Source organism: Peromyscus maniculatus, chromosome 16, assembly GCF_049852395.1.
Source record: "Peromyscus maniculatus bairdii isolate BWxNUB_F1_BW_parent chromosome 16, HU_Pman_BW_mat_3.1, whole genome shotgun sequence".
NCBI classification, from domain to species: Eukaryota; Metazoa; Chordata; class Mammalia; order Rodentia; family Cricetidae; genus Peromyscus; species Peromyscus maniculatus.
Genome location: NC_134867.1, coordinates 3456046 through 3482409, shown reverse-complemented (window position 1 = coordinate 3482409; position 26364 = coordinate 3456046). Strand labels below are relative to the sequence as shown.

At 35.5% G+C, this 26364-nt stretch overlaps 1 protein-coding gene across 1 annotated transcript in view; it reads left to right on the top strand.

The window, feature by feature from the left end:
- Positions 1-26364, top strand: part of Ascc3 (activating signal cointegrator 1 complex subunit 3) — a 323710-nt gene that overhangs the window by 24811 nt on the left and 272535 nt on the right. The window contains exon 4 of the mRNA XM_006983742.4: positions 326-885. Within this exon, the coding sequence (XP_006983804.1) occupies positions 326-885 (560 nt within the window). The remainder of the gene's footprint in view (positions 1-325; positions 886-26364) is intronic.

The window sequence follows — 26364 nt, the reverse complement described above, 5'->3', positions numbered from 1 at the left end:
CTGTAATTCTGAGTTTAAAATCTTACTATAGTTTATCGTCAAATTAGTGTTTAATTTTTAAATAAATTTTAATTCATAGCTCATTTGTAGAAAGAGACAAGGGTTTTTATTATGTAGTTTCTGTATTTAATATAGACTAATGGTTATTTGAACTAAATGCTCTTTGTTGATCAAACATAGTTCTTTGGGAACTTGGGAATGGACTTTTTTGGTCCTAAATTGATTTAACTCAAAAAGTGGAAGGATTTTTTTTTTTTAACATCAAGTTGGATGATGGATGATTCAATTGAGCTAATACTTTTTTCTTGTTTTTGTCTTTGAATAGTTGGAACAGATAATGGAAGAGAAGCAATTGAAAGTGGAGCTGCATTTCTCTTTATGACATTTCACTTGACGGACTCTGTTGGTCACACGGAGACAAAAGCCATCAGACAGATGTTTGGTCCCTTTCCATCGTCATCTGCTACTGCAGCTTGTAATGCCACTAATCGAATTATTTCTCATTTTAGTCAGGATGATCTGACTGCTCTTGTCCAGATGGCAGAAGATGAATGTAGTGATGTAGTGTTTTTTGGTAAAAACTTAGCATTTTCCTTTGACATGCATGATCTGGACCACTTTGATGAATTGCCAATAAATGGTGAAGCCCAGAAAACTATCAGCTTAGATTATAAGAAGTTCCTGAATGAACATTTTCAGGAGCACTACACCCCAGAACTCAAGCCAGTGGAAAAAACAAATGGTTCCTTTTTGTGGTGTGAAGTTGAGAAGTACTTGAATGCAACTTTAAAGGAAATGACTGAAGCACCGAGAATTGAAGATCTTTGCTGTACCTTATATGACATGCTTGCTTCTGTTAAAAGCGGTGATGAACTACAGGATGAGGTATAGTTGAAGTTTTTTTTTTTTTTTTTGGTTTTTCGAGACAGGGTTTCTCTGTGTAGCTTTGCGCCTTTTCCTGGAGCTCGCTTGGTAGCCCAGGCTGGCCTCGAACTCACAGAGATCCGCCTGGCTCTGCCTCCCGAGTGCTGGGATTAAAGGCGTGCGCCACCACCGCCCGGCTTAGTTGAAGTTTTGAAGTTGTATATAAACATGAACTATCTTAATGAAGAGCTCTTTAAAAATTTATTTCTTCTTATACTATTGGTCGTGAACCTAGAGCTTTGAACATACATAGTAAATGTATACGTTAGCACTGAGGTACATACTCAGCCAAGAATAACCTTTTAAACATAGCCAGCATAAGAGTACTCCCTTTAACATTCTGATTTGTCACTGGTACTTTTCTAGAGATTTCTAGCTAAGTGCTTTTATGTAGGAGGCACATATACTATTCCAGTTGGTTCTTCCAGGAAGACAGAGAGCAATGAGTAGTGAAAGTGGGATACTCATACTTAAAAGTATTGTTTCACTGCAGTAATTAATATTTTTACTCTGAGAAATATGTAGATTTAAATGAGAAATTATGTGGGTGCTTTAGGAATAACTGTTTATACTGTTTTTACAGCATTCTATATTTCTAAGCATTGTGCGACAAAATATCCTCAGAGTATTAGAAATATTATTTATATGTTAATTGACATTGATTAAGGAAAATTTTGACCAATTTCTGCTTGAAACAATAACTATTGAGAATCAATTAATTGGCTGACTAGATTTTTTCCCAAAATAATTACATTATTTCCCTCTTCCTTTTTCTCTCTATAGTCTTTCCCATGTACTCCGCCTCCCCTTGCTCTCTCATAAATTCATGGCCTCCTTTTCTTTAATTATTTTACACACACACACACACAACTGCGTAGTCTATATGTTACTTGTATGTACATTATTTCATTAGCTAACCAATTGGGGACTTTCAGCATTTTTAGTTGCCTGTAGTTCTTTGTTGAGGCTCCACGAGATTTCCCCTTTTTCAGGTTAGCATGTCATTCTTGTTCAGGGCTCTTTTAGGCAGCTATGTTGAAGATACTTCATGGGTGTGCTATCTCATTTCTAGAAGACATAGTCTCACAGCAACTTCCTGTTTTTCTAGTTTTTACAGTCTTCTTGCCCCCTCTTCCCCAATGATCCCTGAGTCTTAGGTGCAGGAATTGTATTGTAGATCTATCACTTGGGACTGTGAACACATGATCACTTGTACTTTGCATTTTAATCAGTTGTGGTTTTCTGTAATGATGTCCCACTATTGCAGAGAGAAGTTTCTTTGATGAAGAATAAAAACAACACTTAGCTAGTCTGTGGACATAAGGGTACATATTTATAATGTAGTTAGGAATTATGTTGGTTTAGTAAAAAGGTAATTACAGTTTCTCCATCAAGATCCATGTGCATGTGTGGAGGGTAGAGATTGATGTCTTCTTGCACTCTCTTATATTTGAGACACTCACTGAACTTGGAGCTCATCCATTCAGGTTAGACTGGTTGGCCAGCAGGGCCCCATGACACACTGGTGCCCTTGCTCCCTACGAGCCCTGAAGTTAGGGACACTGCTGCTGTGCTTAGCTTTTACAAATTCAGGTCTTGATGTCTGACAGCAGATACTTTACCTGCTGGGCCATTTCCCCAGCCACATCACTTTATAGTTTAAGCCATTTGTTCAGTATAAAGAGATTACCTTTAAATTTTATTTTTTCTGTCAGAAGACAGAAAACATTATTGTAGTTCCATTCTCTGCAGTAATTTGGTTATATTATTCAGTGATGAATTAGTCTGAACAGCCACATGGAAAGTGTATTATGGGGGTTTTAGTTTTTTCCTCAGTATGGCATCATTTCATATATAAATTACAGTGTCAAAGCATTTTTAGTACTGGACAGATTCAGTGAGTAACATGTTTGCTAAAAGATTAGGTGATATATAACATACATTTTAAAAAGGGCATAGACTTTGAAATCAGATTTTTATACCTGTCCACTCATTGTTTGTGAGACTTGAGGTAACAGACTCTCTAAGAAGCCCAGTTTTCTTGCTCCATATCTCAAGGGGATACTAATAGAATGATAAAGGGTTTGTATAAGCATTAAATGTCACCCCATATGTGGAAAATACTCAGGTGGTAGATATCATTATTTGGCCTAGTATTACTATTAATACTATTGCTACTGTTGCTGCTAATTAATACTATTAGTACTATTGCCACTATAAATACTACCAATGCTACTATTACTACTACTATTGCTATTAATACTATTAATAAGAGTTAATTAGAAACATTGAACTCATAGTTGTTTTTTTTTTTTCTGAATGAGCCATACATAAAAACTATCTTATTTTTTACTTCTGAATATCTAGAGTGAGGTTTACATTTCTTAGTTTTCCAGCATACATTTTAAGTATGTAATTGAAGGCATTGTTGAAGGGAGGATACTTTCCAGTTTCCTAGAATGTTTCATAATTTGCTTCATATGCAAGGTCAAATTGAACTTGTACATACAACCATTCACCACCTGCTTATTCTGCTTATTACCATGTTTTTAGATACATTGTTAGTTAAAGGACATAAAAGAATGAATTCAGGCTATCAAGATGACCAAGTGCTTGCTGCCAATCCAGACAACCTGAGTTCAATACATGTTGAGTTCAATATACATGTTAGAAGGAAGGGAGTCATTCATGCCTGTTTGCATACGTGAGCATGCACTTGCATATACACATATACACACATAAATGTAAATTAAACATTGTTTTCTTTTTTTAAAGAACGAGATAGAAATTTTGCTTTGGATAATTGCTAAATAAGAGACAACATGCTGACAAATAACATTGGTTTTATACTGTCTACAAATGTGGGAACAAAAACAGATTGAAATGGGTCGGTGGAGTAGGAAAACTGTTCAGAAAGGAGGTTATGCTTGAACTTAGTCTTAAAATATGATGAATTTTAACTGTTTCATGTATAACAGAACATTAGGTGACATATTTCAGGCTGTAGAAAGAAGAGTGTGTTTAGAGACTGCAGAATATACAGGGATGTCAGAGAAAAAAGAATATGCAGACAGCCAGGAGCCAAACAGCAAAGCCTGGCATACCTTGTATATATATTAAAAGCTACCATGAAGCTGTATTGTCTGATGTAGATGTAACCAACCGTCTTATTAAATAAGAAACACAGAAACAATGTAAAAGAGAAAGCCGAGAGGTCAGAGCTCAGAGCTAAAATCTCACCCTTCCGCCTGCGGTGTCCCAGCTTCCCGAAAGAGAGCTACTTCCTGTGTGTAAGTTGATTTTCCAGTCATTCTGCCTTCTCATTGGTTGTAAACCCAAACATGTGACTGCCTCGTCACTGTCTGAATGTACAGCCCCCTAGGTCTTAAAGTCATATGTCTCCAATGCTGGCTGTATCCCTGAACACACAGAGATCTATGGGATTAAAGGCGGGTGCCACCACCGCCACACTCTGTCTATGGCTCTAATAGCTCTGACCCCTGGGCAACTTCATTTATTAACATACAATCAAAATCACATTTCAGTACAATTAGAATACCACCACAGTCTGATTCTGTGACTTTTTTTTTTTAAAAAAAATCTGATCTCATATACATACATATATATATATATATTTGCCATTGCTTTGTAGGGTTGAAAGTGGTTTGCCCTCTCTATTTGATTTCCCTGTCTGTAAATAAAATGAATACTCATTGAGGATGGCTTCTGTTCTGTAGTAGAAGTTATACAGGTTTATACTTTGGATGCATTTCTTTGTAATTGAGTTGGAGTATATTTTCTTGGTGTATATTTTCTTTTTTATTATGCTGTGTGTGTGTGTGTGTGTGTGCGCGCGCGCGCGCATGCACGTATGTGCATGAAGGCAGGTGTTGAGGCCAGAAGATAATGTGGGAGGGAATCAGTTCTTTCTTTCCAACATGATCCTGTACATGAAACTAGGTCATCAAGTTTGGCAGCACGCAGCTTTACCTGGTGAGCCTTGTGCAGTCAATTTTTTTATATGGTTTCACTTCAGAATGTGCTGTATCTTATGTGTTATTTATTTTTTAGTATATCTTAATTTAATATTATAATGAGCCTTTATTGAAGCATTTTTACATATGCATATAATGTACTTTGATCATAATTTTTTATTGCCTTTTCTTACCCTTTTCCGTTCCACATATGTAGTAGTCCAACTTTTACTTTACTTTCATGTTCTTTACTCTTCCCTAAATCCTATAGATGAGATAAAGCATGTGATGCCCATCTTGTGACAATGACTTATTTTAGTTTACCTATTCTATAGTTCCAAGCACTTTATCACCGAAAGAAACTCTCCTGTGTGTATGTGCATACCACACTTTGTCTGTTCCTCCATTAGACACCTGGCTGATTCCATAACTTAGCTTTTGTAAGTACTGTAGTGATAAACATGTCTGGGGGTATTTTAGCTGTAACTGTATATACCCAGAGTTAGGTATAATTATGTGGGATTTCCATGTTGAACTTTCTGAGGAATTTTCATATTGATTTCTGTTCTTGCAGTGGTGTATAGAGGAAACCTCATACCTATGAACTTTTCTTTTCTTTACTGATTGAATTATTTTTTTGTTCTGGTGTGTGACTTTTTGATTTCTCTATATATCCTGCAATTGATCCTCTGTTAGATGAATATCTTGTACTAAAGATTGTATTATTTGTTGTTCTTGTGTGTACTTTTTGATTTCTATGTATATCCTGGAATTGATCCTCTATCAGATGCGTATCTAGTAAAGATTTTTTTTTTCGTTATGTGGACTGTCTCATTACTCTCAATTAATGATTTCCTTTGCTGGGTAGGGCTCTTTTATTATTTTAGTATCTCAATGCTAGTTTTATTTGAATTACTTTTTAGATTTACTTAATCTTTCATAATTTCATACAAATACAGATGTACTTTGAGCACATCCTCTCCCTCTGTTACTGTCTCCTGTCCTCCTCCTCTGGTCAGACTCCTTCATCTTTCCAACAGGTCTTCTTCTTTTATGTGTTTGTGTGTGTGTGCTCCATTGCATTTAATTAGGGTTGCTTTCATGAACATGAATGAAAGGTTGCAAGGCCAATTTACCAGAGACTGTACTGCTGCAGATTAGGACTACTCATTCAGCAACCATTAACCTTTTAGCTACCCCAGGTGGGGTAGAGCTTAATGAGCCTATTCTTGTTCATGATGGAATGTTGATGGGCCCAGTCTTGTGCAGTTTTTGTGCAGGGAACCACTACTGCTATATGTTTGTATCTGCAACAACCAGGTCATATCTAGAACACAGTTCTTCACTGTATTCCTTTTCACCCTCTGACTCCTACATTCTTTGTATCCCCTTTTACATGATGTTCTTTAACCTATGGAGGTGGTTTTGTAGATGTCCCCAGTTAGGGCTGAGCATTCAGTAGTTACTTATTCTCACTACGTGGAGCAGTTAAGAGTTTTTGCATTGATTTTTTTTTTTTCCCTACTGCAAACAGAACATTCTCTGAAGTATGCTAATATAGTGCTAATTTGTACATCTATTCTTAAATACTTAGAATGAAGTTTGACACCTTAAGGTGTCAGCAGCAGGTTATCCCTAGGGCCTATGACCTTTCCAAACATGGGAATTTGACCAGGCTTACAGTATAAGGCAGGAATTCCTCCAGTGGAGTGAGTCTCAAATTTTAATGGAAACTCAGTAGTTACCTCTGTGGCAGTCATGCCATTGTTTTTACCAGTGAACATATTTAGAGTTTTTTAAAACTTATGCGGGTATCCTATCCCCTGGAATGAAGACTACAGATGGTTGTAAACAACCACATGGATTGTGGTGAACCTATCCTCTAGCCCTGGCAGCAGCGACAAGTTCTCTTAAGTGTGAGCCATCTCATCAACCTCAAGACAAAGCTTTTTAAATTATTTCCTGAACTGTTGCAGTGTTTATTTTTGGTTCTGCATATTGGATTCAGAACTTTCCACTATTTACTTTTATCTCTCACATAAGCCTGTAAAGAAGGCAGTTAAAAGGGTAGTCATTTGATAACAAAGTTAATTCCATTTCTTTTATTTTTATTTTTGTCTGTCTATCATCTATCATCTATCTATCATCTATCTATCTATCTATCTATCTATCTATCTATCTATCTATCTATCTATCTATCTATCTATCTATCTATCTATCTATCTATGTAATGGTCCTGATAATCAAACCTAAGACCTTTCACATGGTTAGTCTTGTAAGCTCTTACTGCAGGCTTTGTCCTTAGCCCTTGGATTTCTGAGACAGAATTATAGTATGTAGCATTGGCTGAATCCGAACTCTTCATGATCATCTTGCTTCCTCCTCTGAGCACTGGGATTGCATGTCACACCATGCCCAGCCTTTAAACAATCATGTTGTCTACTGTTGTAGAAATTTATTGGAACTATGTAGACATATTTTCACATGTAACTTAAGCATGTAAAAAGCTACTTCTGTACTGAAGACATTTCTGTTCCTTAATGTGTGCTTTTCTAGTTTTGAACATAGTGTTATTGATCTAGTGACTAATTGACCCTTGACTGAGTAATTTTTCTATTCAAGCTGTTGTCAGTATGCGTAGAAAAACTTTAATATTCTTTAACCTGTTGGAATTAATTATTTTTAAAGTTATTAAAAATGAGCCCCACTCCCTAGAGTATAGTTACATTAGTAACAGAAAAAGCTACCATGTTTTAAATGACTGTTATATGAGCTTGAATCATGCTCTCTCTCTTGACATAACCATTTTCCTTGCAGTCTTTCATGTTGTGTATATATGAAAATGGAAAGAACATCAAAAACCAAGTGAAAAAAGAGCCCCAATTCAAAATTCAGGCTCAAGTCACAAAACAAGACAATGTTAGAAATTCTGGAACTTTTCCCCACAGCATAGATCATTCATTTATGTGTTTGTTTGTTTGTTTATGTGTATGTATCTGTGTGAGTATATGCACACCTGTGTGCTTGCATCTGCCAGAAGAGAGTATAAAGTATCCTCCATTGCTCTCTGCCTATTTCTTTGAGGCAGTATCTCTCCCTGGACCTAGGACTTCTGTTTTCTCTGCTAGGCCAGAATCCAGGAAACCTCAACCTTTCTGTCTTTGATACCTTTGGTGGTGGGGTTGATGGCATATACCAGGCTTGTTTTATGGGGCTTGTGTTCTGAAGTACAGTTTTTGTGATTGCAGTCTTGTGCTGTTAACCACTGAGTTGTCTCTTCAGCTTTTGTTATATTTTTAAGAAAAGATCATGAATTGAAAAGTTGAAAGTTTTTTGAAAATGTGAAGCCAGGTAAATCCAGTCTCTATCTTGATGTTAGGCAAATTATCAACCCCTTATAAAACTGCATTTCAACTATTTACTTAATAATATTGTGAGAATTTTTTGGGTTTATATAAAGCATCCAGCACAATGTTCCCCAAATTGTTAGCACCATAATGTTTGAACATATCCAAGTTTTGACTTTATTCCTTATAAATTATAGAATAAATTCTTATCTGTGCCTTCAGATGAGTTCTAAAGGGATGGTTGAAATATCAAGAAAGGCTACCATGTTCTAGATCTATTGGTAGTATACATATTAGTATTATTCCAATATTAAATGCTATTTGCAGCACAATTAGTGCCAGTATAAATATTGATGGAGTTGCTGTGTAACCAATTTCTAGGGAAACAGTGAGTTTTGAATTTATTTGTGTTCACAGCTTGTTTTCATGCAGATGGCATGTTCTGTAGCATTTGTAATCTGACATTTGCTGTTAGCACTATCTCTTGTATCTATGCAGATGGTGTTTTTTTTGACCCATAGCACATTCATTTCTGAACCTGTCTCTTTTCAGAATTTTACTGATTCCTGGAAAGGAGAATTATTTGGTTAGGTTATCTTCTGAGTGGAGACTGATTTCTTTTCTGTATTTATTTGTATCACACATGTTTCTGGTGTCATTGAAATTTTTATGAGAGTAATTAGCGTGGTTTAATGTAGTGGTTTAAGCTTCATGTTCTAAATATTCCTTTATATTCTTTAAAGCTATTAGGAATATAGTTATTTTTTGATATTTAGCACTATTGATAATTATTTTATTTGAAAATAAGAAAAATTTGACATTGATTTACTATGTTTACAAAATAACATTAAATCTGTTATATTTATATTTTGTAAGAAATACTTTCACTGGGAAAGTTGCTCAAAGGGTAAGAACACTCAGGATGTATTCTTAGCATTAGGATCTGAGTGCAGCTCCCTATCACCCACACAAAAAGATAGGCATGACCACAGGTATATCCCACAGTGCTGGAACGTGGGTACAGACAGAAGGATTGCCGGAGCTTGCTGGTATCAATTTAGCTCCAGGTTTAGTGAGAGACCTTATTTCAGAGGAGTAAGGTGGAAAGTGTCAGCGCAGGTGTTATGTGGGGAGACTCAACACACACGTCTTCTCACCACAAATAAGGAACCCACAACAAACCAAAGTACAGATACCATCTAAGTCCAGTTTGGTAAACCAATGAGTTTTATTGGGATCACCTACAGGAATGTGGGTGAGGGGTTACTTAGAGGAGCAGAAATGACCCAAAGGCAGCTGTGTTATCACCAGATCCCACCCCAGCACTGGTGACAGCTCGCAGAAGCTGGGAACCTGAAGCATACTGCGCAGTCTGTATACAGTTCAAGAGATTTGAGAGTGTCCTTTCCAAGTGACTCAGTTGTTCTAAACTTCTTCCAGACTTCTTGGCTGGTCTCTGCTTCTCCCAGCCAGCTAGTATTTTCTCAGAATTATCTGTACAGCCTGACTGGTCTGAGTGTGACTCTTAGCTGGATTTTATTACTTATTTTGGGAGGGATGGGCCTAGTGAATCTGGTCAGTTTCATGAACTTACTGAAGCTATTTATATATAGTTGTTTATCTTTTGTCTTAAAGACCTCTGTGATATAGAATGTTTCAGTTATGATGCAATTGTTAAACAACAGTGAGACATTGACATCCTTCCATGGCCTCCATACATGGCATAGACATAACTCCATACACCAACACCACAACCACACACACCTGCCAAAAGTAAACTTAGAAAATGATGTAAGCATTTGGATAAATATTTCAAATAGACAGTTTTGGTCAGTTATCTGTATTCACATTTATTATTGTAAATTTTTCTTTTGAGATCAAGTTAGCCTATTTTCTTTCTACAAATTAGAAAACTGTCAATATGCTATATATATATATGAAATAAAAACTAAACAGTTCTTTCTAGTTTTAACTTTACTAATTGCCTATTTTGTTATTTTTCCATTACTGTGATAGGACACCATGACCAAGGCAACTGATAAAGTGTTTAATTTGGCTTTATAGTTTCAGAGGGTTATAGTCTATGATGTTGAGCAAGAATATCGTGATAGAAATAGCTGAGAGATCACATCTTGACCCATCATGAATAAGCAGAGAGAGAGGGAGGGAGGGAGAGAAAGAGGGAGGGTGAGGGGGAAAGAAAGACACAGAGAGAGAGAGAGAGAGAGAGAGAGAGAGAGAGAGAGAGAGAGAGAGAGGGAGAGAGAGAGAGAACACGAGAACGAACACATGCTAACTGGGAATGGCCAAGTGTTTTGAAACCCCAAAGCTCGTTCCCAGTGACATACCACCTCCAAAAGGCCACACCTCCTAATCTCTCCCAAACAGTTTCACCAACTACGGAATATTCAACTATATGAGTCTATGGGAGTCATTCTCATTCAAACCACCACCCTGCCCATCTAATTATTTCTAGTATGTGAGAATAAATCGTGTTCACATTCCAAATTGTTTTAATTAAACTTGTAAATGACTTTGGCTTTAAGGTTGTTAAATTGTTATGTTAGATTAAGTACCTGTAAATAGTGGTCATTAATTATTATGAAAATATAATTTATCTAATTCTTTGCAAGCAGCAACAATTTGCATTGCTCTTTCCCCCTAGAGATAAACAAATGCTGTCCTGTTTTCATGTTCATTTTTTTGTTAGTTGTGACTTTATTTCATAGTGTATGAATATTTATTAATTTTCTATGCCACAATCCAAATTGGATTAATTTATAAACTTTTAAGTATTATCTACTTATTGTAATTATTCAGTATTTAATTCTACTTGAGCCATGGATCCAAAGTCTTTTGTCAGAGTTGCTTGGGTTTTTAACATTTTCTTTTATTATTTTTATTATCACTGACTTAGGGCTTCTATTACTGTGATAAAACCGCATGTCCAAAAGCAACTTGAGGAGGAAACAATGTATTTCAGCTTATAACTTTCCAGTCTCAGTTTATCACTGAGGAAAATCAGGGCAGAAACCTGGAGGCAGGATTTAAGGCAGAAGCCCTGGAGGAGTGCTGCTTACTTTCATCCTTAGTCTGGTTTCTTACACAACCCAGAACCACCTGCCCAGAGATGGCACCACTTGCCAGAGACTGGACCTTTCCACAGCAGTGGCAAATTAAGAGGCTTGCCTACAGGCCAGTATAAGAAGGCATTTTCTCAGTTGTGGTTCCCTTTTCTCAGATAACTATAGCTGTGTCAAGTTCACACACAACACCCCCCCCCCCCAAAAAAAAAAACCCACTAAACAAAATCAGGACAATCATATTGTCTATACCAATGCAAATTGAAAATTGCTTATCACCTCAAAGAAAGCCATGAATAATTTTGCCTTGTATACTGTGCTTACTATAATTGTAATATATGCTCTTTATTCTTTTGATGTGTAGAACATTCTCAAAATATAAAATACATGTCTTGTATAATTAAAATGGACATGGATGAATTTCCTTTAATTTGTGAGGTCCAGAATTCCTCTTCTGTTTCTTCTTGAGCCATTATTTATGCTGTAAAAAACTTGTTTTCAAATCTTTATATGTTGCTTAGTGTACTAGCCTGAGTAGAGAATTTATAATTTATCTGCTTTTAAAACGTAACATTGCAACTTTATTAAAAAACTTGTGAAGCTTTCTTCCATTTTCAGAAAGGGTTCAGTAAGAAAGAAAGAAAGGTATTTGTTGCAAAAACATTTAAGGCTGGTGTGCCTGTACAGTTAGTTGTATCAAAGGTCAGAATTACCTGTCAGTTCAAATTCTCTAGTGCTTACTGGCTTATTCAGACATTCTATTTCATTGTTAAATTAGGCTTGACAACTATATTTTCCCACATAATAGCTACTTGATCCCAGTATATAAGCCTTTTTCTACAAAATGATTGATAGCTGTGTCTGTCTCCCGCAGTAACATTTAGTCATTTTGCTACTAATTTGTGGTTTTCTCCTCACTTTTTTTAGTGTTTGTTTGTTTTTAGAAAATCAGATTTTGGTAGTGTTGCTTTTTACTTTTACTTTTTGATGTATGGTTTAACTTTCATTGATAAAGCATGCATTTGTTTTAAATAATTAGGCCTGAGAGTTTTCCATTCTTTAGTTTCAAAAGAGTTGAAATAAGCCTGAGGTCTTCTTATACCTGGTTTTCAATTGTATTTATTTTAGAATGGAAATGATGTTTTTATTTACATATTTTAGCTGTTGATGTGTAGGTTGGTAATGATGTGCTACAATCACTACCCTCTCCTTAAGCTAAGCAGGAGGATTGCAAGTTTGATCCTAGACTGGGTGACAAATTTAAATAAATATAAATGTCTCAAATGCAACTTAATAAATGATTAAATAAATTGGGCAAGGAGCAAGTCTCCTGGTATAGATTCAATTACAAAAAAAAACCAAAAAGATGAAATGTTTACAAGTACTATTCATATGCGATCCATAATGATTACAATAATTGATACTTGTTTGAAATACACTAAAATATAAGTGGCATGGATATTTTTATTTGAAAATAAAGTCCAATTAGTTCATCCAATTACGAGCATTTATTGATATCATATCTAAAGTTGATTAAAAATAACACAATATTGATGATAGTTTCTCTCTTTTTGTTACTTACTACTGTTTCTACAAAGATTCAAGCATCTCTAGCATAAATATATTTTGCTGCCTGGATTGTGTTTAACCATAGAGAATAATCTTGCTGCTTTACAAAATTTACCAATATTCAGAGAAAAATCATCTTTATTCCATAACTTTAGGCTTTATTTTATACTAGTTTTAGGTTTCCTGAAAAAACAGAAATATATAGTTTCTGAATATGTTTTCCCTCGCAATTTTCCTTATATTAACATCTTGCATTAGTTTGGCACATTTGTTAGAATTGATGAGTCAGTATATTGATTGTTAGTATAAGCAAAGGCACAATGCAATCACCTAACTGTACTGCTCCGTGGGTAGAAGACAGTTTATTTTGGAATGTAAACTGCCAGGTGACCAGGAAAACCCTTGTCAGTTTTATGGGTACAGGTAGTACAGAAAGAGGTGTGGGGCAGGACAGCCTGGGGGGCTGCTTGAGTTCATCAAGAACTAGGTGCCCTTTGCAGAATATAGTTGACCATTGTGGGTGGATAAGGCAAATACTGACTCTTTCTGACAAACCTGCTTCAGGAGATTTCTAAGGAGTTATGAGTTTAGGTATCTATTTACCCCATAACAATCTTTCTGTTTACCTATGAGAGTGGCCTGCTTATAACATTTTAGCAGCACTGCCATTTTGGGTCATGCTTTGGTATAATAATATCAACTAAAGTCCATAATTTGTTATTACTCAGTTTGGTATTGCAGAGTCTCTGGGTGGTGACTAATGTGTAGTAGTAGTATGTGTTCATCAGTAGTATACAAAATAGTTTCATTTTCCTGGAAGACTTTGGCCTCTGTCTTTTGTCTCCTATTGTTTTTATATTTTTTTTTACCTTATTTTGTGTGTGTGTGTGTGTGTGTGTGTGTGTGTGTGTGTGTGTGTGTGTGTGTATGTGTGTATGTGTGTGTGTGTGCGTGCCTGCAGTCATGCATTGAGGGAGAGGTCAGAGGACAACTTTTGAGGTCATTCTCCCACCATGTGAGTTCCCAGATTGAACTCAGGCCCTTGGACTTGGCAGCAACCCTCTGAGCCAACTCCTTCCCCATTGAACCCCTGGCAATCTTTGATAGTTTTACTGTGTCTATACTTTTCTTGAAAAGCATTTTCTTTGCTTTTTCCAGAACGTCCTGTAGGTGGAATCATAAAATACATATCCTTTGCACACTGCTTATTTTACTTAGCAGTGTTCATTTAAGATTTTCCTATGTACTTTGGGGGTACAATAGTGTGTCTCTTTTTAATACCTAACAGCACTACACTGTTTGTTTATCCATTTACTTATTGTGGGACTTTCTGCTTGCTTACCAGCTTGGACAATTAAGACTGAAAATAAATATTTTCTGTATCTTTATTGTTATTTATTCTTTTTGTTTTTACATTTGCCCAACTGTTTCTTTGTGAGCACCTCATTTATTTCCCCTCCTTGCAAACTCTCTTTGAAGAAGTACTTTAACTTTATTTTATTTGAAATGTACCTCTTGTGAACTGCTCAGATAACCATCTTGCAGGCTCTAGGCTTTGGGTTTACCATTCTTTCCAGACCTTTGCTTTTCTTCTGTCATCAGCTGCTGATTGATTTTGGTGATTGATTGGTTTGCTTTTGGTGTGGAAGCTAATTGAGCTTTGTTTTTTGTTTTAAGTCTAAGTAATTACACATATTGACATATTTTATGAATGGACTGACTTTTGTTTTTTACATTCCTTATTTTGTGTATGCTCTTTCATCCTCCATTTCTTACTCCCCTCGTACCCCTTTTTGTTGTCTGTTTAGCCTGAGCTAGCCTCTAACTCTGGATCTTCCTGTCTCTTGCTTCCAAACTTTGAAGTTATAAGTGTGTATCCCTGTGCCTACCAATTCAGTACTTTTAAAAGAATTCTTGTTGTGAATTTCTTTGGGTTATAAAAGATAAATTGTATTCATTTTAACACATGCTATAGTTGGGGTTTACATTCTATTTTCAGCATTTGGCTTTAATGTTCCAGTTGCCTTTTGCATCATTTGCAGTTGACGAAACACTCACTGCAGTTCATTTTGTCATACTTTACAGGTATTCAGTATGAGTATTCATTCCTCTTGTTCTCCATCTCTTAAAATCCTATTAGCTCTATTCTGGAACTTCTCACTATATAGTCTGCATGTTTGTCCAGGCTTTAAACATACATCTTAAGTACTTGCTGTCTTGCATCCTAGGTGAACCCCAACTCTGGCAGCCTTGTTCTGTTTCTAGATCTCTGCTTGATTCCATTTGCATGTTAACACTTTCATTGTTGTTGTGTTTTTTGTCTTCTACCTAAGCAGCTTTTTTGTTGACCTTTTTTTAAAATCTATTTTTGTAATTTTTTTACATTATTTATTTTGTGCCTATGAGCAACTCAAGAAGCAACATTTTTGTTTTGAGTTCCTATCTTGACCTTCAATGGTAGACTGTAACTTGGAGGTTTAAGATTAAATAAACCACTAGTTGCTTTTGGTCAGAGTGTTTTATTACTCAGAAGTAACTAGAAAAACTGTTTTCATAATTTTATTTTTATTTGTGTGTGTTTAAAATTTACTTACTATTTCCCTGGCATGGTTAATTTATGTATGAATGTTTTGCCTGAATGTATATGTATGTGTGCCTCATGGCCCAGAGAGACCAGAAGAGAGTGTTGGATTTCTTGGAACTTGAGTTATATATGATTGTGACCCACCACATGGGTCCTCTGTAGGAGCAATGTGTACTCTCAACCACTGAACCATTTTTTGAGCCCCACATTTTAATTTTAGATTGACATGAATTTGAAGCTTTTTCCCTTTCACATTCCTCTGAACCCCTCCTAAATTCTTAAGAGAGCTGTGACCCCTGCTGTCAGTTTGTATTCCTCATTGACAGGGATGGGAAGTCATGATCACTTCCTTGCTTCAGCTAACTACAGCTCTAGCTGCCACTCTGCACTGAGCAGTTTTCATCTAGGTTACACCAAGGAGAAAACTCCCTAGCCTTTGTCAGAATCAGAGCTCACGTGAATACAACTCCCTTTTGCTCAATTTTTGTCATAGGGATGTGTTTGTCTTCTTTTTATGTGTGTTTCTGTCTCTTTTGGGTTTTCCTTTTTTTTTTTTTTTTTTTTTTTTGGTTTTTGAGACAGGCTTTCTCTGTGTAGCTTTGTGCCTTGCCTGGAACTTACTATGTAGTCCAGGCTGGCCTTGAACTCACAGAGATCTGCCTGCTTCTGCCTCCCTAGTGCTGGGATTAAAAGCGTGAGCCACCACCGCCCGGCTAGGTTTTCCTTTTTTTATTACCACCACATAAATTCCATCTGCAGTCTTCATAATTGGAAATGGTAATCTTTTCAGAAGGTACCCTCTTACTTTCAAGCATAAAAGTGAGATTTTCAAGATAATTTTATGAAGACATTAAAATAAAATAGAAATGAATATAACTAGAGATAAATATATTAAACTGAATACGTCAGCCTCAGACAAATACATTTTCTCTCATTTGAGGCTCCTAGAAATTTATATACATAAATAAAACCATGTTATATATATATATGCATATATTTATGTATATACATACATACATACTTACACATATATGAATTAAAGTAGAAATGAAATTGTGTAGACCTGTATACCTTAGGAGTGTCCAGCCTTTTGGCTTCTCTGGACCACATTGGAAAAGGAGGATTTTAGTTGGGCCAAACATTAAATGCACCAAGAATGTTTATTCCATGGCCTGTGGATTGGAGTTGTGAGAATATCTATACATTTATTTTGTGTGATATTGCACATAATTTTGTCAGTTTTAACACTCAAGAAATGCACAATGAAGTTAAAACCCCCTCCCCCAAAATACTTGTTTTAAGTCAGTTTATGATTTTGTGTTCATCCATATTCATAGCTATCCTTGCTCACATGGCTAGATTCTAGGAAGACAAAAGGTTTAATAGGAGTAGTTATGAGAGGAATAGGCTCAGTGTGCAATATATACATGTGTGACAGTGTTCTTATATTACAGTACCATATACAATGAATGTAAGCACTGAAAACAAAAATAATAATTTATCAAAGTAGAAAGTAAGCATGGTGGTGCATACTTATAATCCCAGCACCTGGGAGAGACTGAGGTAAAGAATCATAACTTTTAGAAAATCATACTATCTCAAAAGAACCTCCCTCCACAAAAAGGGCTAAATAATATGCTGGAATTTTTATTTAAAAAGAGGTTTAGTTTCTACTTCCAATATAAGACATTTTGTATGTATAGAATGCTAGAAGCTACCATGAGAGAAAAGATAGCATATTTGTCTATGTTAGTCTGACTTGCTTCACTTAAAATGGTGACTTCATTGCATCTGTGTTTGTTCAAAGGGCATAGCTTTATTTTTTATGGCTGAAAACACAATCCATGTGTATGTAACCTACATTTCTTTATCTAGCCCTTTCAACAAATAGTGCTGCCAAAACTAGATATCCACATGTAGGTAGAAGTCTTAATCTAAATATTTTGAATACCTTCTAACACTTTTGACATGTCTTTTTTATCATATAATTTGAAATTATGTACATGTTATATACCTATGAATATTATAAAACATATACAAAATTGGAAAAATTTTGTTATCATAAAAATATTTTTTTGTAGAGCTAGCAATTGAACCCAGGGCCTTGTGCATGTTTGGTAAGCATTCTACCACTGTCCTATGTTCCCATCCCTAACCTTATTAGTGACATTAAAATCCTTCCCATTAGAGCAGTATGTCTAGATATTCTTTAGTATTTTTGAATCTTGAACTCGTTGGGATGTTTTGAGGTACTATTTGTATGATTGATCCCATTTGATAATTAATGTTGAGAACAACTAGAAATTATTGGTTTCTTTTCTTTCTTTTTTTTTTTATATACAAGAAATGGAAGGGAGGCAATCGTGACAACATATATTGTTCAGATCTGAATTTTATCAGTAGGAAAATGCTTTGGATCCTGCTGTAGATGAATTTAGAGAAGTTATTTACAAAACCTTTTGAGTGGTCTAGGCAGCAAACAGTGGTGAGCTTAAAGGATACAAACAAAATTTTTAAGGCCATTTAGTTGTTAAATCAAGAGGCCTTGGAAATGGGTTCGATGACAGGGATGAAGTGGGTGAAATAGGGTAGGGTATAGGTGGAAGTTTCTCTCCTGCCTGCCTGTTCCCAAATGGACAGCAGCCACTTCCCAAATAATGGACTCGGAGACTTAGTATTACTCATAAATGCTTGGCCGGTAGCTCAGGCTTATTACTAACTAGCTCTTACACTTAAATTAGCCCATAATTCTTATCTATGTTTAGCCACATGGCTTGGTACCTTTTCTTGATTCCGCATTCTTATCTTGCTTCCTCTGCATCTGGCTGACCACTCCTGACTTGGCCCTTCCTCTTCCCAGAATTATTCTAGTCTGGTTGCTCTGTCTATACTTCCTTTTTGGCTACTGGCCAATCAGCGTTTTACTAACACAATTTGAGTGACAAATCTTTACAGTGTACAAGAGTGTACTGCATTATCCCACAGCATTAGGGAGTGTTAAAAATGCCTTTGACTTGGGGAGGAAGGTTAGCTATGCCATTCATAAATATAAAGAGCCTTTAGAAAGGATGGAATGGGTAGAGAGCTATGGACAGTTTTACACATGAAGCATTTTAAAAGACTTTTAGGTCCTGTAAGTGGAAAGAATAACTTGGGTATTTAACAGGCAACTTAGAGTGGAAAGATGTATAGATTTAAATTTTCAGTGTGTACTTGGTAAGGGTTTGATTGTAAACAGATAATGAGGGAAGATGAAGTGAAGGTAGCCTTAAGGAATGGACACTTAGTAGATGAGCCTAAAGAGGAGGCAGGAAGTATCCAGGGTGCTAGAACATATATCAAAAGAATGATATGTCAAGAATATAAAAGGAAACGTAGGTTTCAAGAAGGATAAGGAATAAAGGTAAGCAGTGTGGCATGTTGTTCTCATTACTGAACAAGATTGGGGATGATAAAGACAGAAAAAGTTGTTTGTTTTTTTTCAAATCTGTGAGTGAGAGTCCTTCAAGTAGAATTGCTGCTAGTAGACAATGCTGATTGAAGAATTCTAGCCCAAAACAATAGTGTTCTAAAATTTGAAACTTTTGAGAACCAACATGTTAATCATGAATGGGAAAGTCTACAGTTTACCTCATGAGATAGACTGAAGTCATAATGTAGATGTTCTAAAAATACTGTACAGCTACTTTGAGCCTACATATATAAGGTATATATGAAACAAGTGACTTTCATGTCTGGACTTTGGTCCTATTCTCAAGCTATTTTAACCATGCATATGGAAATTTTCTCAAATCTGAAAAAAATAAAATCAATCCCCTATTGGTCCCAAACATTTTGGATTGGGGATACTAAGTGGCAATAGATCTTATCCTGTAAGTGGTCAGTAATGGAGCTTTGTATTTCCTTGCATTCTATATCCTGTACTTTAGTTTCTAAAAATATTAATCCAATAGCTCAGTTGTTCAAGTGCTTGTTGAAGAATACCAAGGACCTGAATTTGATCTTTTGAGACAGAGATGTGTGGAGTTTGCTGGCCATTGTGCCAAGCGTGCTTGGCAAGTTCCAGACAGTAAGAGAGACTTGGTCTTAAAAAACGAGGATTGCTCCTTAAGAGCAACACTGGAGAGTGACCTTTGGCTTTCATGTACATTGTTGTGCAGCACAACATGTGCACACACATATGCACACTATTAGGCAGTCTGGTTTCTGAATTTAAAACAAAATGGGTCCTGGAAATTCTATTTAAATAATACTATGGAGAGCCACAGATTGAACATACAAATTACATATGTTTATGCATTTATCATTCCTGTTATATTTAAAGTAAAAGCTTAAACAGTCAGTGATATTATTTTGAATAAGGATGAATAGCATTGTAGTATTTCAATAGATTTGTTACTTATTGGAGTACAGCCAGCCGGTCTATTGGATTTTTCTAATATTTGATCACTTATCCCTTTTGTTGTGGTTATTCATACTTACTTGTTTACGTTTTTCATTATGGAATTATATATGTATGCCTGTTTCAGTATTTTCTATAAGAGCCCTTCAAGCATTTTACAGTGGTTGTCTTGTTATAGTCAACTTGTATTCTGTCTGTTATACCAAAAGTTATTTCAGTTTCTTCTCATAACATTCCTTGTAAACATGCTCTTTCATTCTGGTTCTGCTTTGCTGATGTGCTATAATTGCTCATTGGAACTCTCTTAAAAAGTATAGATGGAATTTAGCTTGGAGCTTCAAGAATTTCTGTCAATGTGGTGTACTTTAGCTTATTAAGTGAAGTGTTAGAAATACATTAATTAAATAAAAAAGTAGTCATCCAGGCTTTCCTAGAACTTATTTGTGATATCACAGTTTTTCACAGTTTTTATATAGCTACAGATGGAGTTTTTGTGTTTTTTTTAAAATGTGACTGTTAGATTTTTATATACTTAGCCTAAATATATCTTAGATTGATTCATATTATTTAGGAAAATTTAGAACACTAATTTTGTAATATTCCATTTAACAATACACTTCTAGTTTACATGTTACAATAAAAATGTTGAGGAAATTCTATAGTTTCTGACTCTCTGTGTTGTCCCATTGCTGGTCTCCATGTAGATCATCACCTGTTGCAAACAGAAGCTCCCTAATAAGGGTTGAGAGATTCCTTAATCTGTGTGTATATGATAGGTCATTAGGAGTTGGCTTAACAGTCTATCCATTTAGCAGAATGTAGGAGATTTTCTCTTAGCATCTATGATCTTTCTAGCCATAGCTTTTTGGCCCAGTAATGATGCTAGATAGGGGCTTTAGCTTGTGGATCAGGTCTTAAATCCAACCCGAAAGTGGTTTGTTACTCCCATGACATTTGTGCCACTGTTGAACCAATGGGCATGTCTTGCCAGGCCAGTCATTATTTAGCTCATAGGATTCACAATTGGGTAAAATCAATAATAACATGCAGGATATCCATCCCTATGCAGAACTTATTATATACTATATCCTCTTCTCCAGAGGCTCAGGGATCACTATGAGGAGATGCTGGAAAGAGTGTAAAAACCAGAAGTGGGGGATAACTGAAAGCAGACAGCTACAGTGGGACTCACAGCAGTGGGGACACTATGCACAAAGATCTATATAATTCTAAACCAGACCAGATCTCAGCATAGAGAGGAGAGTTGGCCGTCAGAGTTTACAGTTAATTATTGTTTCCTTTTATGACAATATAATGCATGTTACACATTTATTTATTAATCAGGTTGGGAGTTTAATCTCCACTGTTAATTCTGCCCTTATTGGGATTGATAGTGGTCTAATTGTCTCACTCACTAGTTGGTTTATTTTTCTTTTTTAAAATATTTTTATTTTCAATTTTGAATGCGCGCGCGCGTGCGCGCGCACGCACGCGCACACACACACACACACACACACACACACACACACACACACACACACACACACACACGGAGGCCAGAAAAGGGCATTGGATTCCCTTGTGCTGGAGTTACAGGCGGTTGTAAGATGCCTGGTAGGGGTGTTGTTTGATCATTGCCAAAAGCCAAAAGCCAAAACCCGAGCCATATCTTTATCCCTGTTTAGTTTTCTTGAAAGATGCAAAAATTATATTTATCTGCTAAACTATCACAATATCAAGAAACTTGGAAATAATACTACTTTAAAGTTTTAAAAAAGTTTTTTAATCTAAGGAACATAGTGTTTTTATTTATTAATTTAAAGGAAAACTAGTAATGTGGCCAAAAATATTTTATTGTAGTAGCAAGAACTTGAAGAGTGTTCTGTTTGTTTCCAAATAATTTTAATAGATATGACTATAATAATATTTATTAGCACTGGGCATATGTGACCTGTTGAGCAGCACCTGAATAGGGGAGTGAGGATTAAGAAAAGAAAGAGACATAGGATAGATTCCAGAAGACTGATAGTGAATACTGCAGCCTGGAGTTTATACTGCCCAGTGCTTATATACAGCTTAGAAGAAATAGGAAAAGGAACATCAGGAAAGAATACTACATTGTTACAGATTTCTTTATCTGAAAGTACATTGGGTTCAAGGAATAGTCAAACCACTTTCCTGTTTTCAAGGAGGTAAATAGGTGCTTTTTTTCTTGGCAAAACATCCTCTTTGTCTTATTTCAGCAAGGTTAGCAAAACAAGTGTGCACTTTCAACCCATCAGACCAAGATGGAATCACTAAAGCTCCCACACGCATACCTGTAGTTCCAGCACTTGGGAATCTGAGGTGTGAAGTTTGAAATTGGAGGCCATATTGCTTTTCAAAAGACTTGCTGTTTAACGCAAGGTAACAACAGCAGCAAGGTAAAAATCTTTAAGTGGCACCTGCTGAAGGAAGCATATTAGCTGTATCCATTATGTTTTAATTAAATCTTTGATCCTGTAATTCACTCTTTCATTAGTAGCTGCATTCTTCTAGGTTTTAAAAACTTCTTTGATAGATATCTCTCTGTACTCTCCTCCCTCTTTGCTTCTTAATTTGGCGGGGGTACTTGTGTTAGTATATTGAACAATGATCCAGACAGCTGTCTACCTTTGCAAACAGTAGTCAGTGCCAAGTTAGTTTGCAGTGCAGATCTTGACTGAGGAAGTGCACCTGTTCTTGGAGTGGATGGATGTAGCAGGTGTTACAGAAAAACATAATTTTGGGTAGTTGTTAAATCTGATAGCAGCTTATCACAGCATTTTACTAAGATTCTTTGGGAGTTACAGAAGCCTTGTTTTCAGAACAGAGTCATTTTTTATTTTTTGTTTTGTCAATCACAGGAACTTAAGAGTGTTAAGATGTGATTGACTCTCTGTGCCATTATTCCATGTTATTTCATGTGCTCAATGCATGAGTTGGCTTCGCTTGGCTCGGCCTGGGAGGAGGGGACTGGACCTGCCTGGACTGAGTCTATCAGGTTGATCTCAGTCTTTGGGGGCGGCTTTGCCCTGTAGGAGGTGGGAATGGGAGGTTGGCTGGGGGGAAGGGGAGGAGAGCGGAAGGGGGGAGAACAAGGGAATCCGTGGCTGATATGTAGAACTGAATTGTATTGTAAAATTAAATTAAATTAAATTAACAACAACAACAACAACAAAAGAAATTAGTTTCCAAGTATGCTAGTTGTTTCCTAAAATGGTTTTTGTCTAAAAAAAAAATCTTACTAGAATTTGCCATGTGTGAACAACATAGTTTGGATTAAGTAACTGAGTGACTAAGAATATATGTAAGGTTAGCTCTGGCAGGATTAAATATTTTCTTATAGAAGAAATTACCTCATAATTTCACAGAATTTTTAAGACTTGAGGGAATTTAAAGAGTAGTCCATACTGTATATAGAGAGTGTTTCCTACTATAGGTTGTGTGTGTGTGTGTTGCATTGGGGATTATAATACAGATATGTATTGTGTTATCACTGCCCTCCACCCATCCTCCTCTTTCTATAGAAAGGTCTTTAATACTGTTCTTGATTTTTGAGACAGGGCTTGTGTCTAACAACAGTCCAAAATAATCATTGAGAATGTTTTATGGAAAAGTTGGCATGAATATAGAGATTGTATAGGGAGGGAGGGAGTAAAATGGGAAACTATTACATCAATGGACACTGTATACATGTATTGAAATATCATAGTGACCCCATTAACTTGTACAAAGAATAATATGAAAAAGGGAAATTCTCATACAAGGAATTTTTCAGTCTTAAGCAATATTTAAATTACTCTGAGCATTTCAGGCAGTTGTGGCTCATAAACATCTTTCTTGTAGCTTCATTGATATAATTTTTCACGTATTTAAAATGGATAAATCATGAGTTCTCATATATGTACAGATACATGCAATGACATTTTTTTCCTACTCTTAAATCATCTAAAAAGGAATCTTAGGCTTTTTTCCTCTTACTTTTCACTTCCACCATCCTTAACCAATTTCTGTCTCTAGAGATTTCCCTATTTTAGACATTTTACATAACTGGAATCAGTCATACAATACAATCTGAGTGATTTTTTTTTATGCTTAACAGAATGCTTTCAATGTTCCTGTTGTATGCTACTTCAGTGCTTTTATAACTAAACAGAATTCCATTTTATGTATTATATCTCGTGTGTGCGTGTGTGTATGTATGTATGTATGTATGTATATATGTATGTATGCATGCATGCATGTATCACCTTTTGTTCATCCATTTATCATTTGATAAACTTTTGGGTGATCTTTACTTTCTGACTATGCAGACTAACTGTAGTTATATACATATTTTGTTTGCATTCATAATTTACTTTTCTTGTATATATAACAATTTGAATTGTAAAGTTCTAAAGTATTTTCATGCCCACTTTACTGAGGAACCAGCATATTATTTTCTCAGTAGCTGCACAACATATGAAAATTCCAGATTTCCCGCATTCTTATAATACTTGGAGTTATCTATTTCTGAGCCTTTCTAGTTGATGTTAAATGGTAGGCCATTGTGATTTTGATCTATCTTTTCCTCAGGCTATATCATATTGGGTGTCATCATACTTAGCATATATTGGCATGTATTTCATAGAGAACTTAAATGCCTTGTGCTTTTGTTTTGTTTTATTGCTCCTGAATTATGCTTTCTTTATATGTTGTGAACAAAAGCATCTTGTCAGATGTATATATGCAAATATTGTTTTCTCTTACATTCCTTGTCTTTTTACTTTCTTGAATGTATTCTTGGAAGCATGAACTTGCCTTATTTACTTTCGATGCAGTATTTAAGCATCCTTTCCATGAAGATTTATTTCTGTTGTCTTTTTAGAGTTTTATAGTTTTAGATTTTCAGGCATTTAGGCCATTGATTCGTTTTGAGTTGATTTTTGTTTGTGGTTTGAGATAATGGTCTAGCTCCTTCTCCCTTGTCCTTCCCCTTTTCTCTCCTTTCCTCTCTCCTCTCTCCCCTCTTTTTCTCTGCTTATTCCATTGTTGCTTTTTGAAAGACTTTTTTCCCCTTGCCTTGACACTCTTCAGAAATCAATTTACCATAGACACATAAGAGTTTTTATTGTTGTTTTGTCTTGTTTGTTTTTCTGGACTCTGAGTTCTATTCAACATGGTGTTTATTTTTGAGGCAGTAGGGCATAGTTTTGGTTTTGATTACTTTGTTGTAAGTCTAAAAATAAGGACCTAAACTGTCTTTTTCACCCTCCTCCCAAGATTTTTTTTTCATTATTCTGGGTTTCTTCCAATTCCATATGAATTTTAGAGTCATCTTGCTACTTCCTGATAAGCCAGCAAGGACTTTGAGAGACATGGCATTGAGTCTAAGGACTAATATTGGTTGTATCAAAAATCTTAATATTATGTACTCTGATTCATAGATGTTGATTTTTAAAATTTACTTAGGGTTTTAGTTTCTTTCAGTTGTATTGTATAGTTTCAGTGGGAACGTCTTACTCTTCCTTTTTAAAAAAAATTATTCCTATGTAATTTTTGATGACATTGTAGAAGGATTTGCTTCCTTAATTTTTATTTTCAGATCATTCATTGTTAGTACAGGATGCAGTTGATTTTTATATATTGATCTCGTGAAATTTTGAAGAAAGTTTTAGTTCCAGCAGTATTTTCTCTATGCAGGATTATGTCATCTGTGAATAAAATAGTTTTATTTCTTCTTTTTCTATCTAGATGTCCTCTATATCTTTTTCTTGCCTAAATGCCCTGGCTAGAACCTCCACTGCAGTGTTGAATAGAAGTGGTGAGTTGTGACTTTTTTGTCTTATTTCTGATCTTCATGGCTAAGCATTTACTTTACTTTTATGAAACAATACCATAGTTAGCTATGAGTTTTCATAGGTGTCTTTTACGAAGCTTTAGAGCTCCCTTTATTATAGTTACTGGAGTATTTTTTGCTTACAAAAGAATAAAATTGTCTTTTTCTTATCTGTTTAATTGGACAATTTGCTTTAATTTCATTGATAAGGTATATCAGTTGATTTTTGTTCTGTTGAGTTAGTTTTGTATTGTTGGCATTGGTTTCGCTTTGTCATGATGTCTAATGTCTGTTGTCTGTCCATCTAATCTTAAAGTTAAGACATTTGAATATGTTATTGGGTTTTTTTTGCAAATATTTCATGGATACTTTCTGTTCCCATATTCCTAAGTCATTGATCTTTAGTTTTCTTGTTATACATTTGGCTTTTGGTGTTCCTAGTATTGGCTTTGAAAATCAGCTTAGAAATGTTTTTGTAGATTGTTATTTTGTGCATTTTAAGAACTGGTGTTAACCTTTTCAAAGATTTAGTAGAAGTCACCAGTAGAATTTAATTTCTCCATGAATTGATTGGCTCTCAGTGAATTCTGGACCTGGACTTTCTGTGGACTGGTTTTTGTCACTAATCATCCTTTCCCTTGT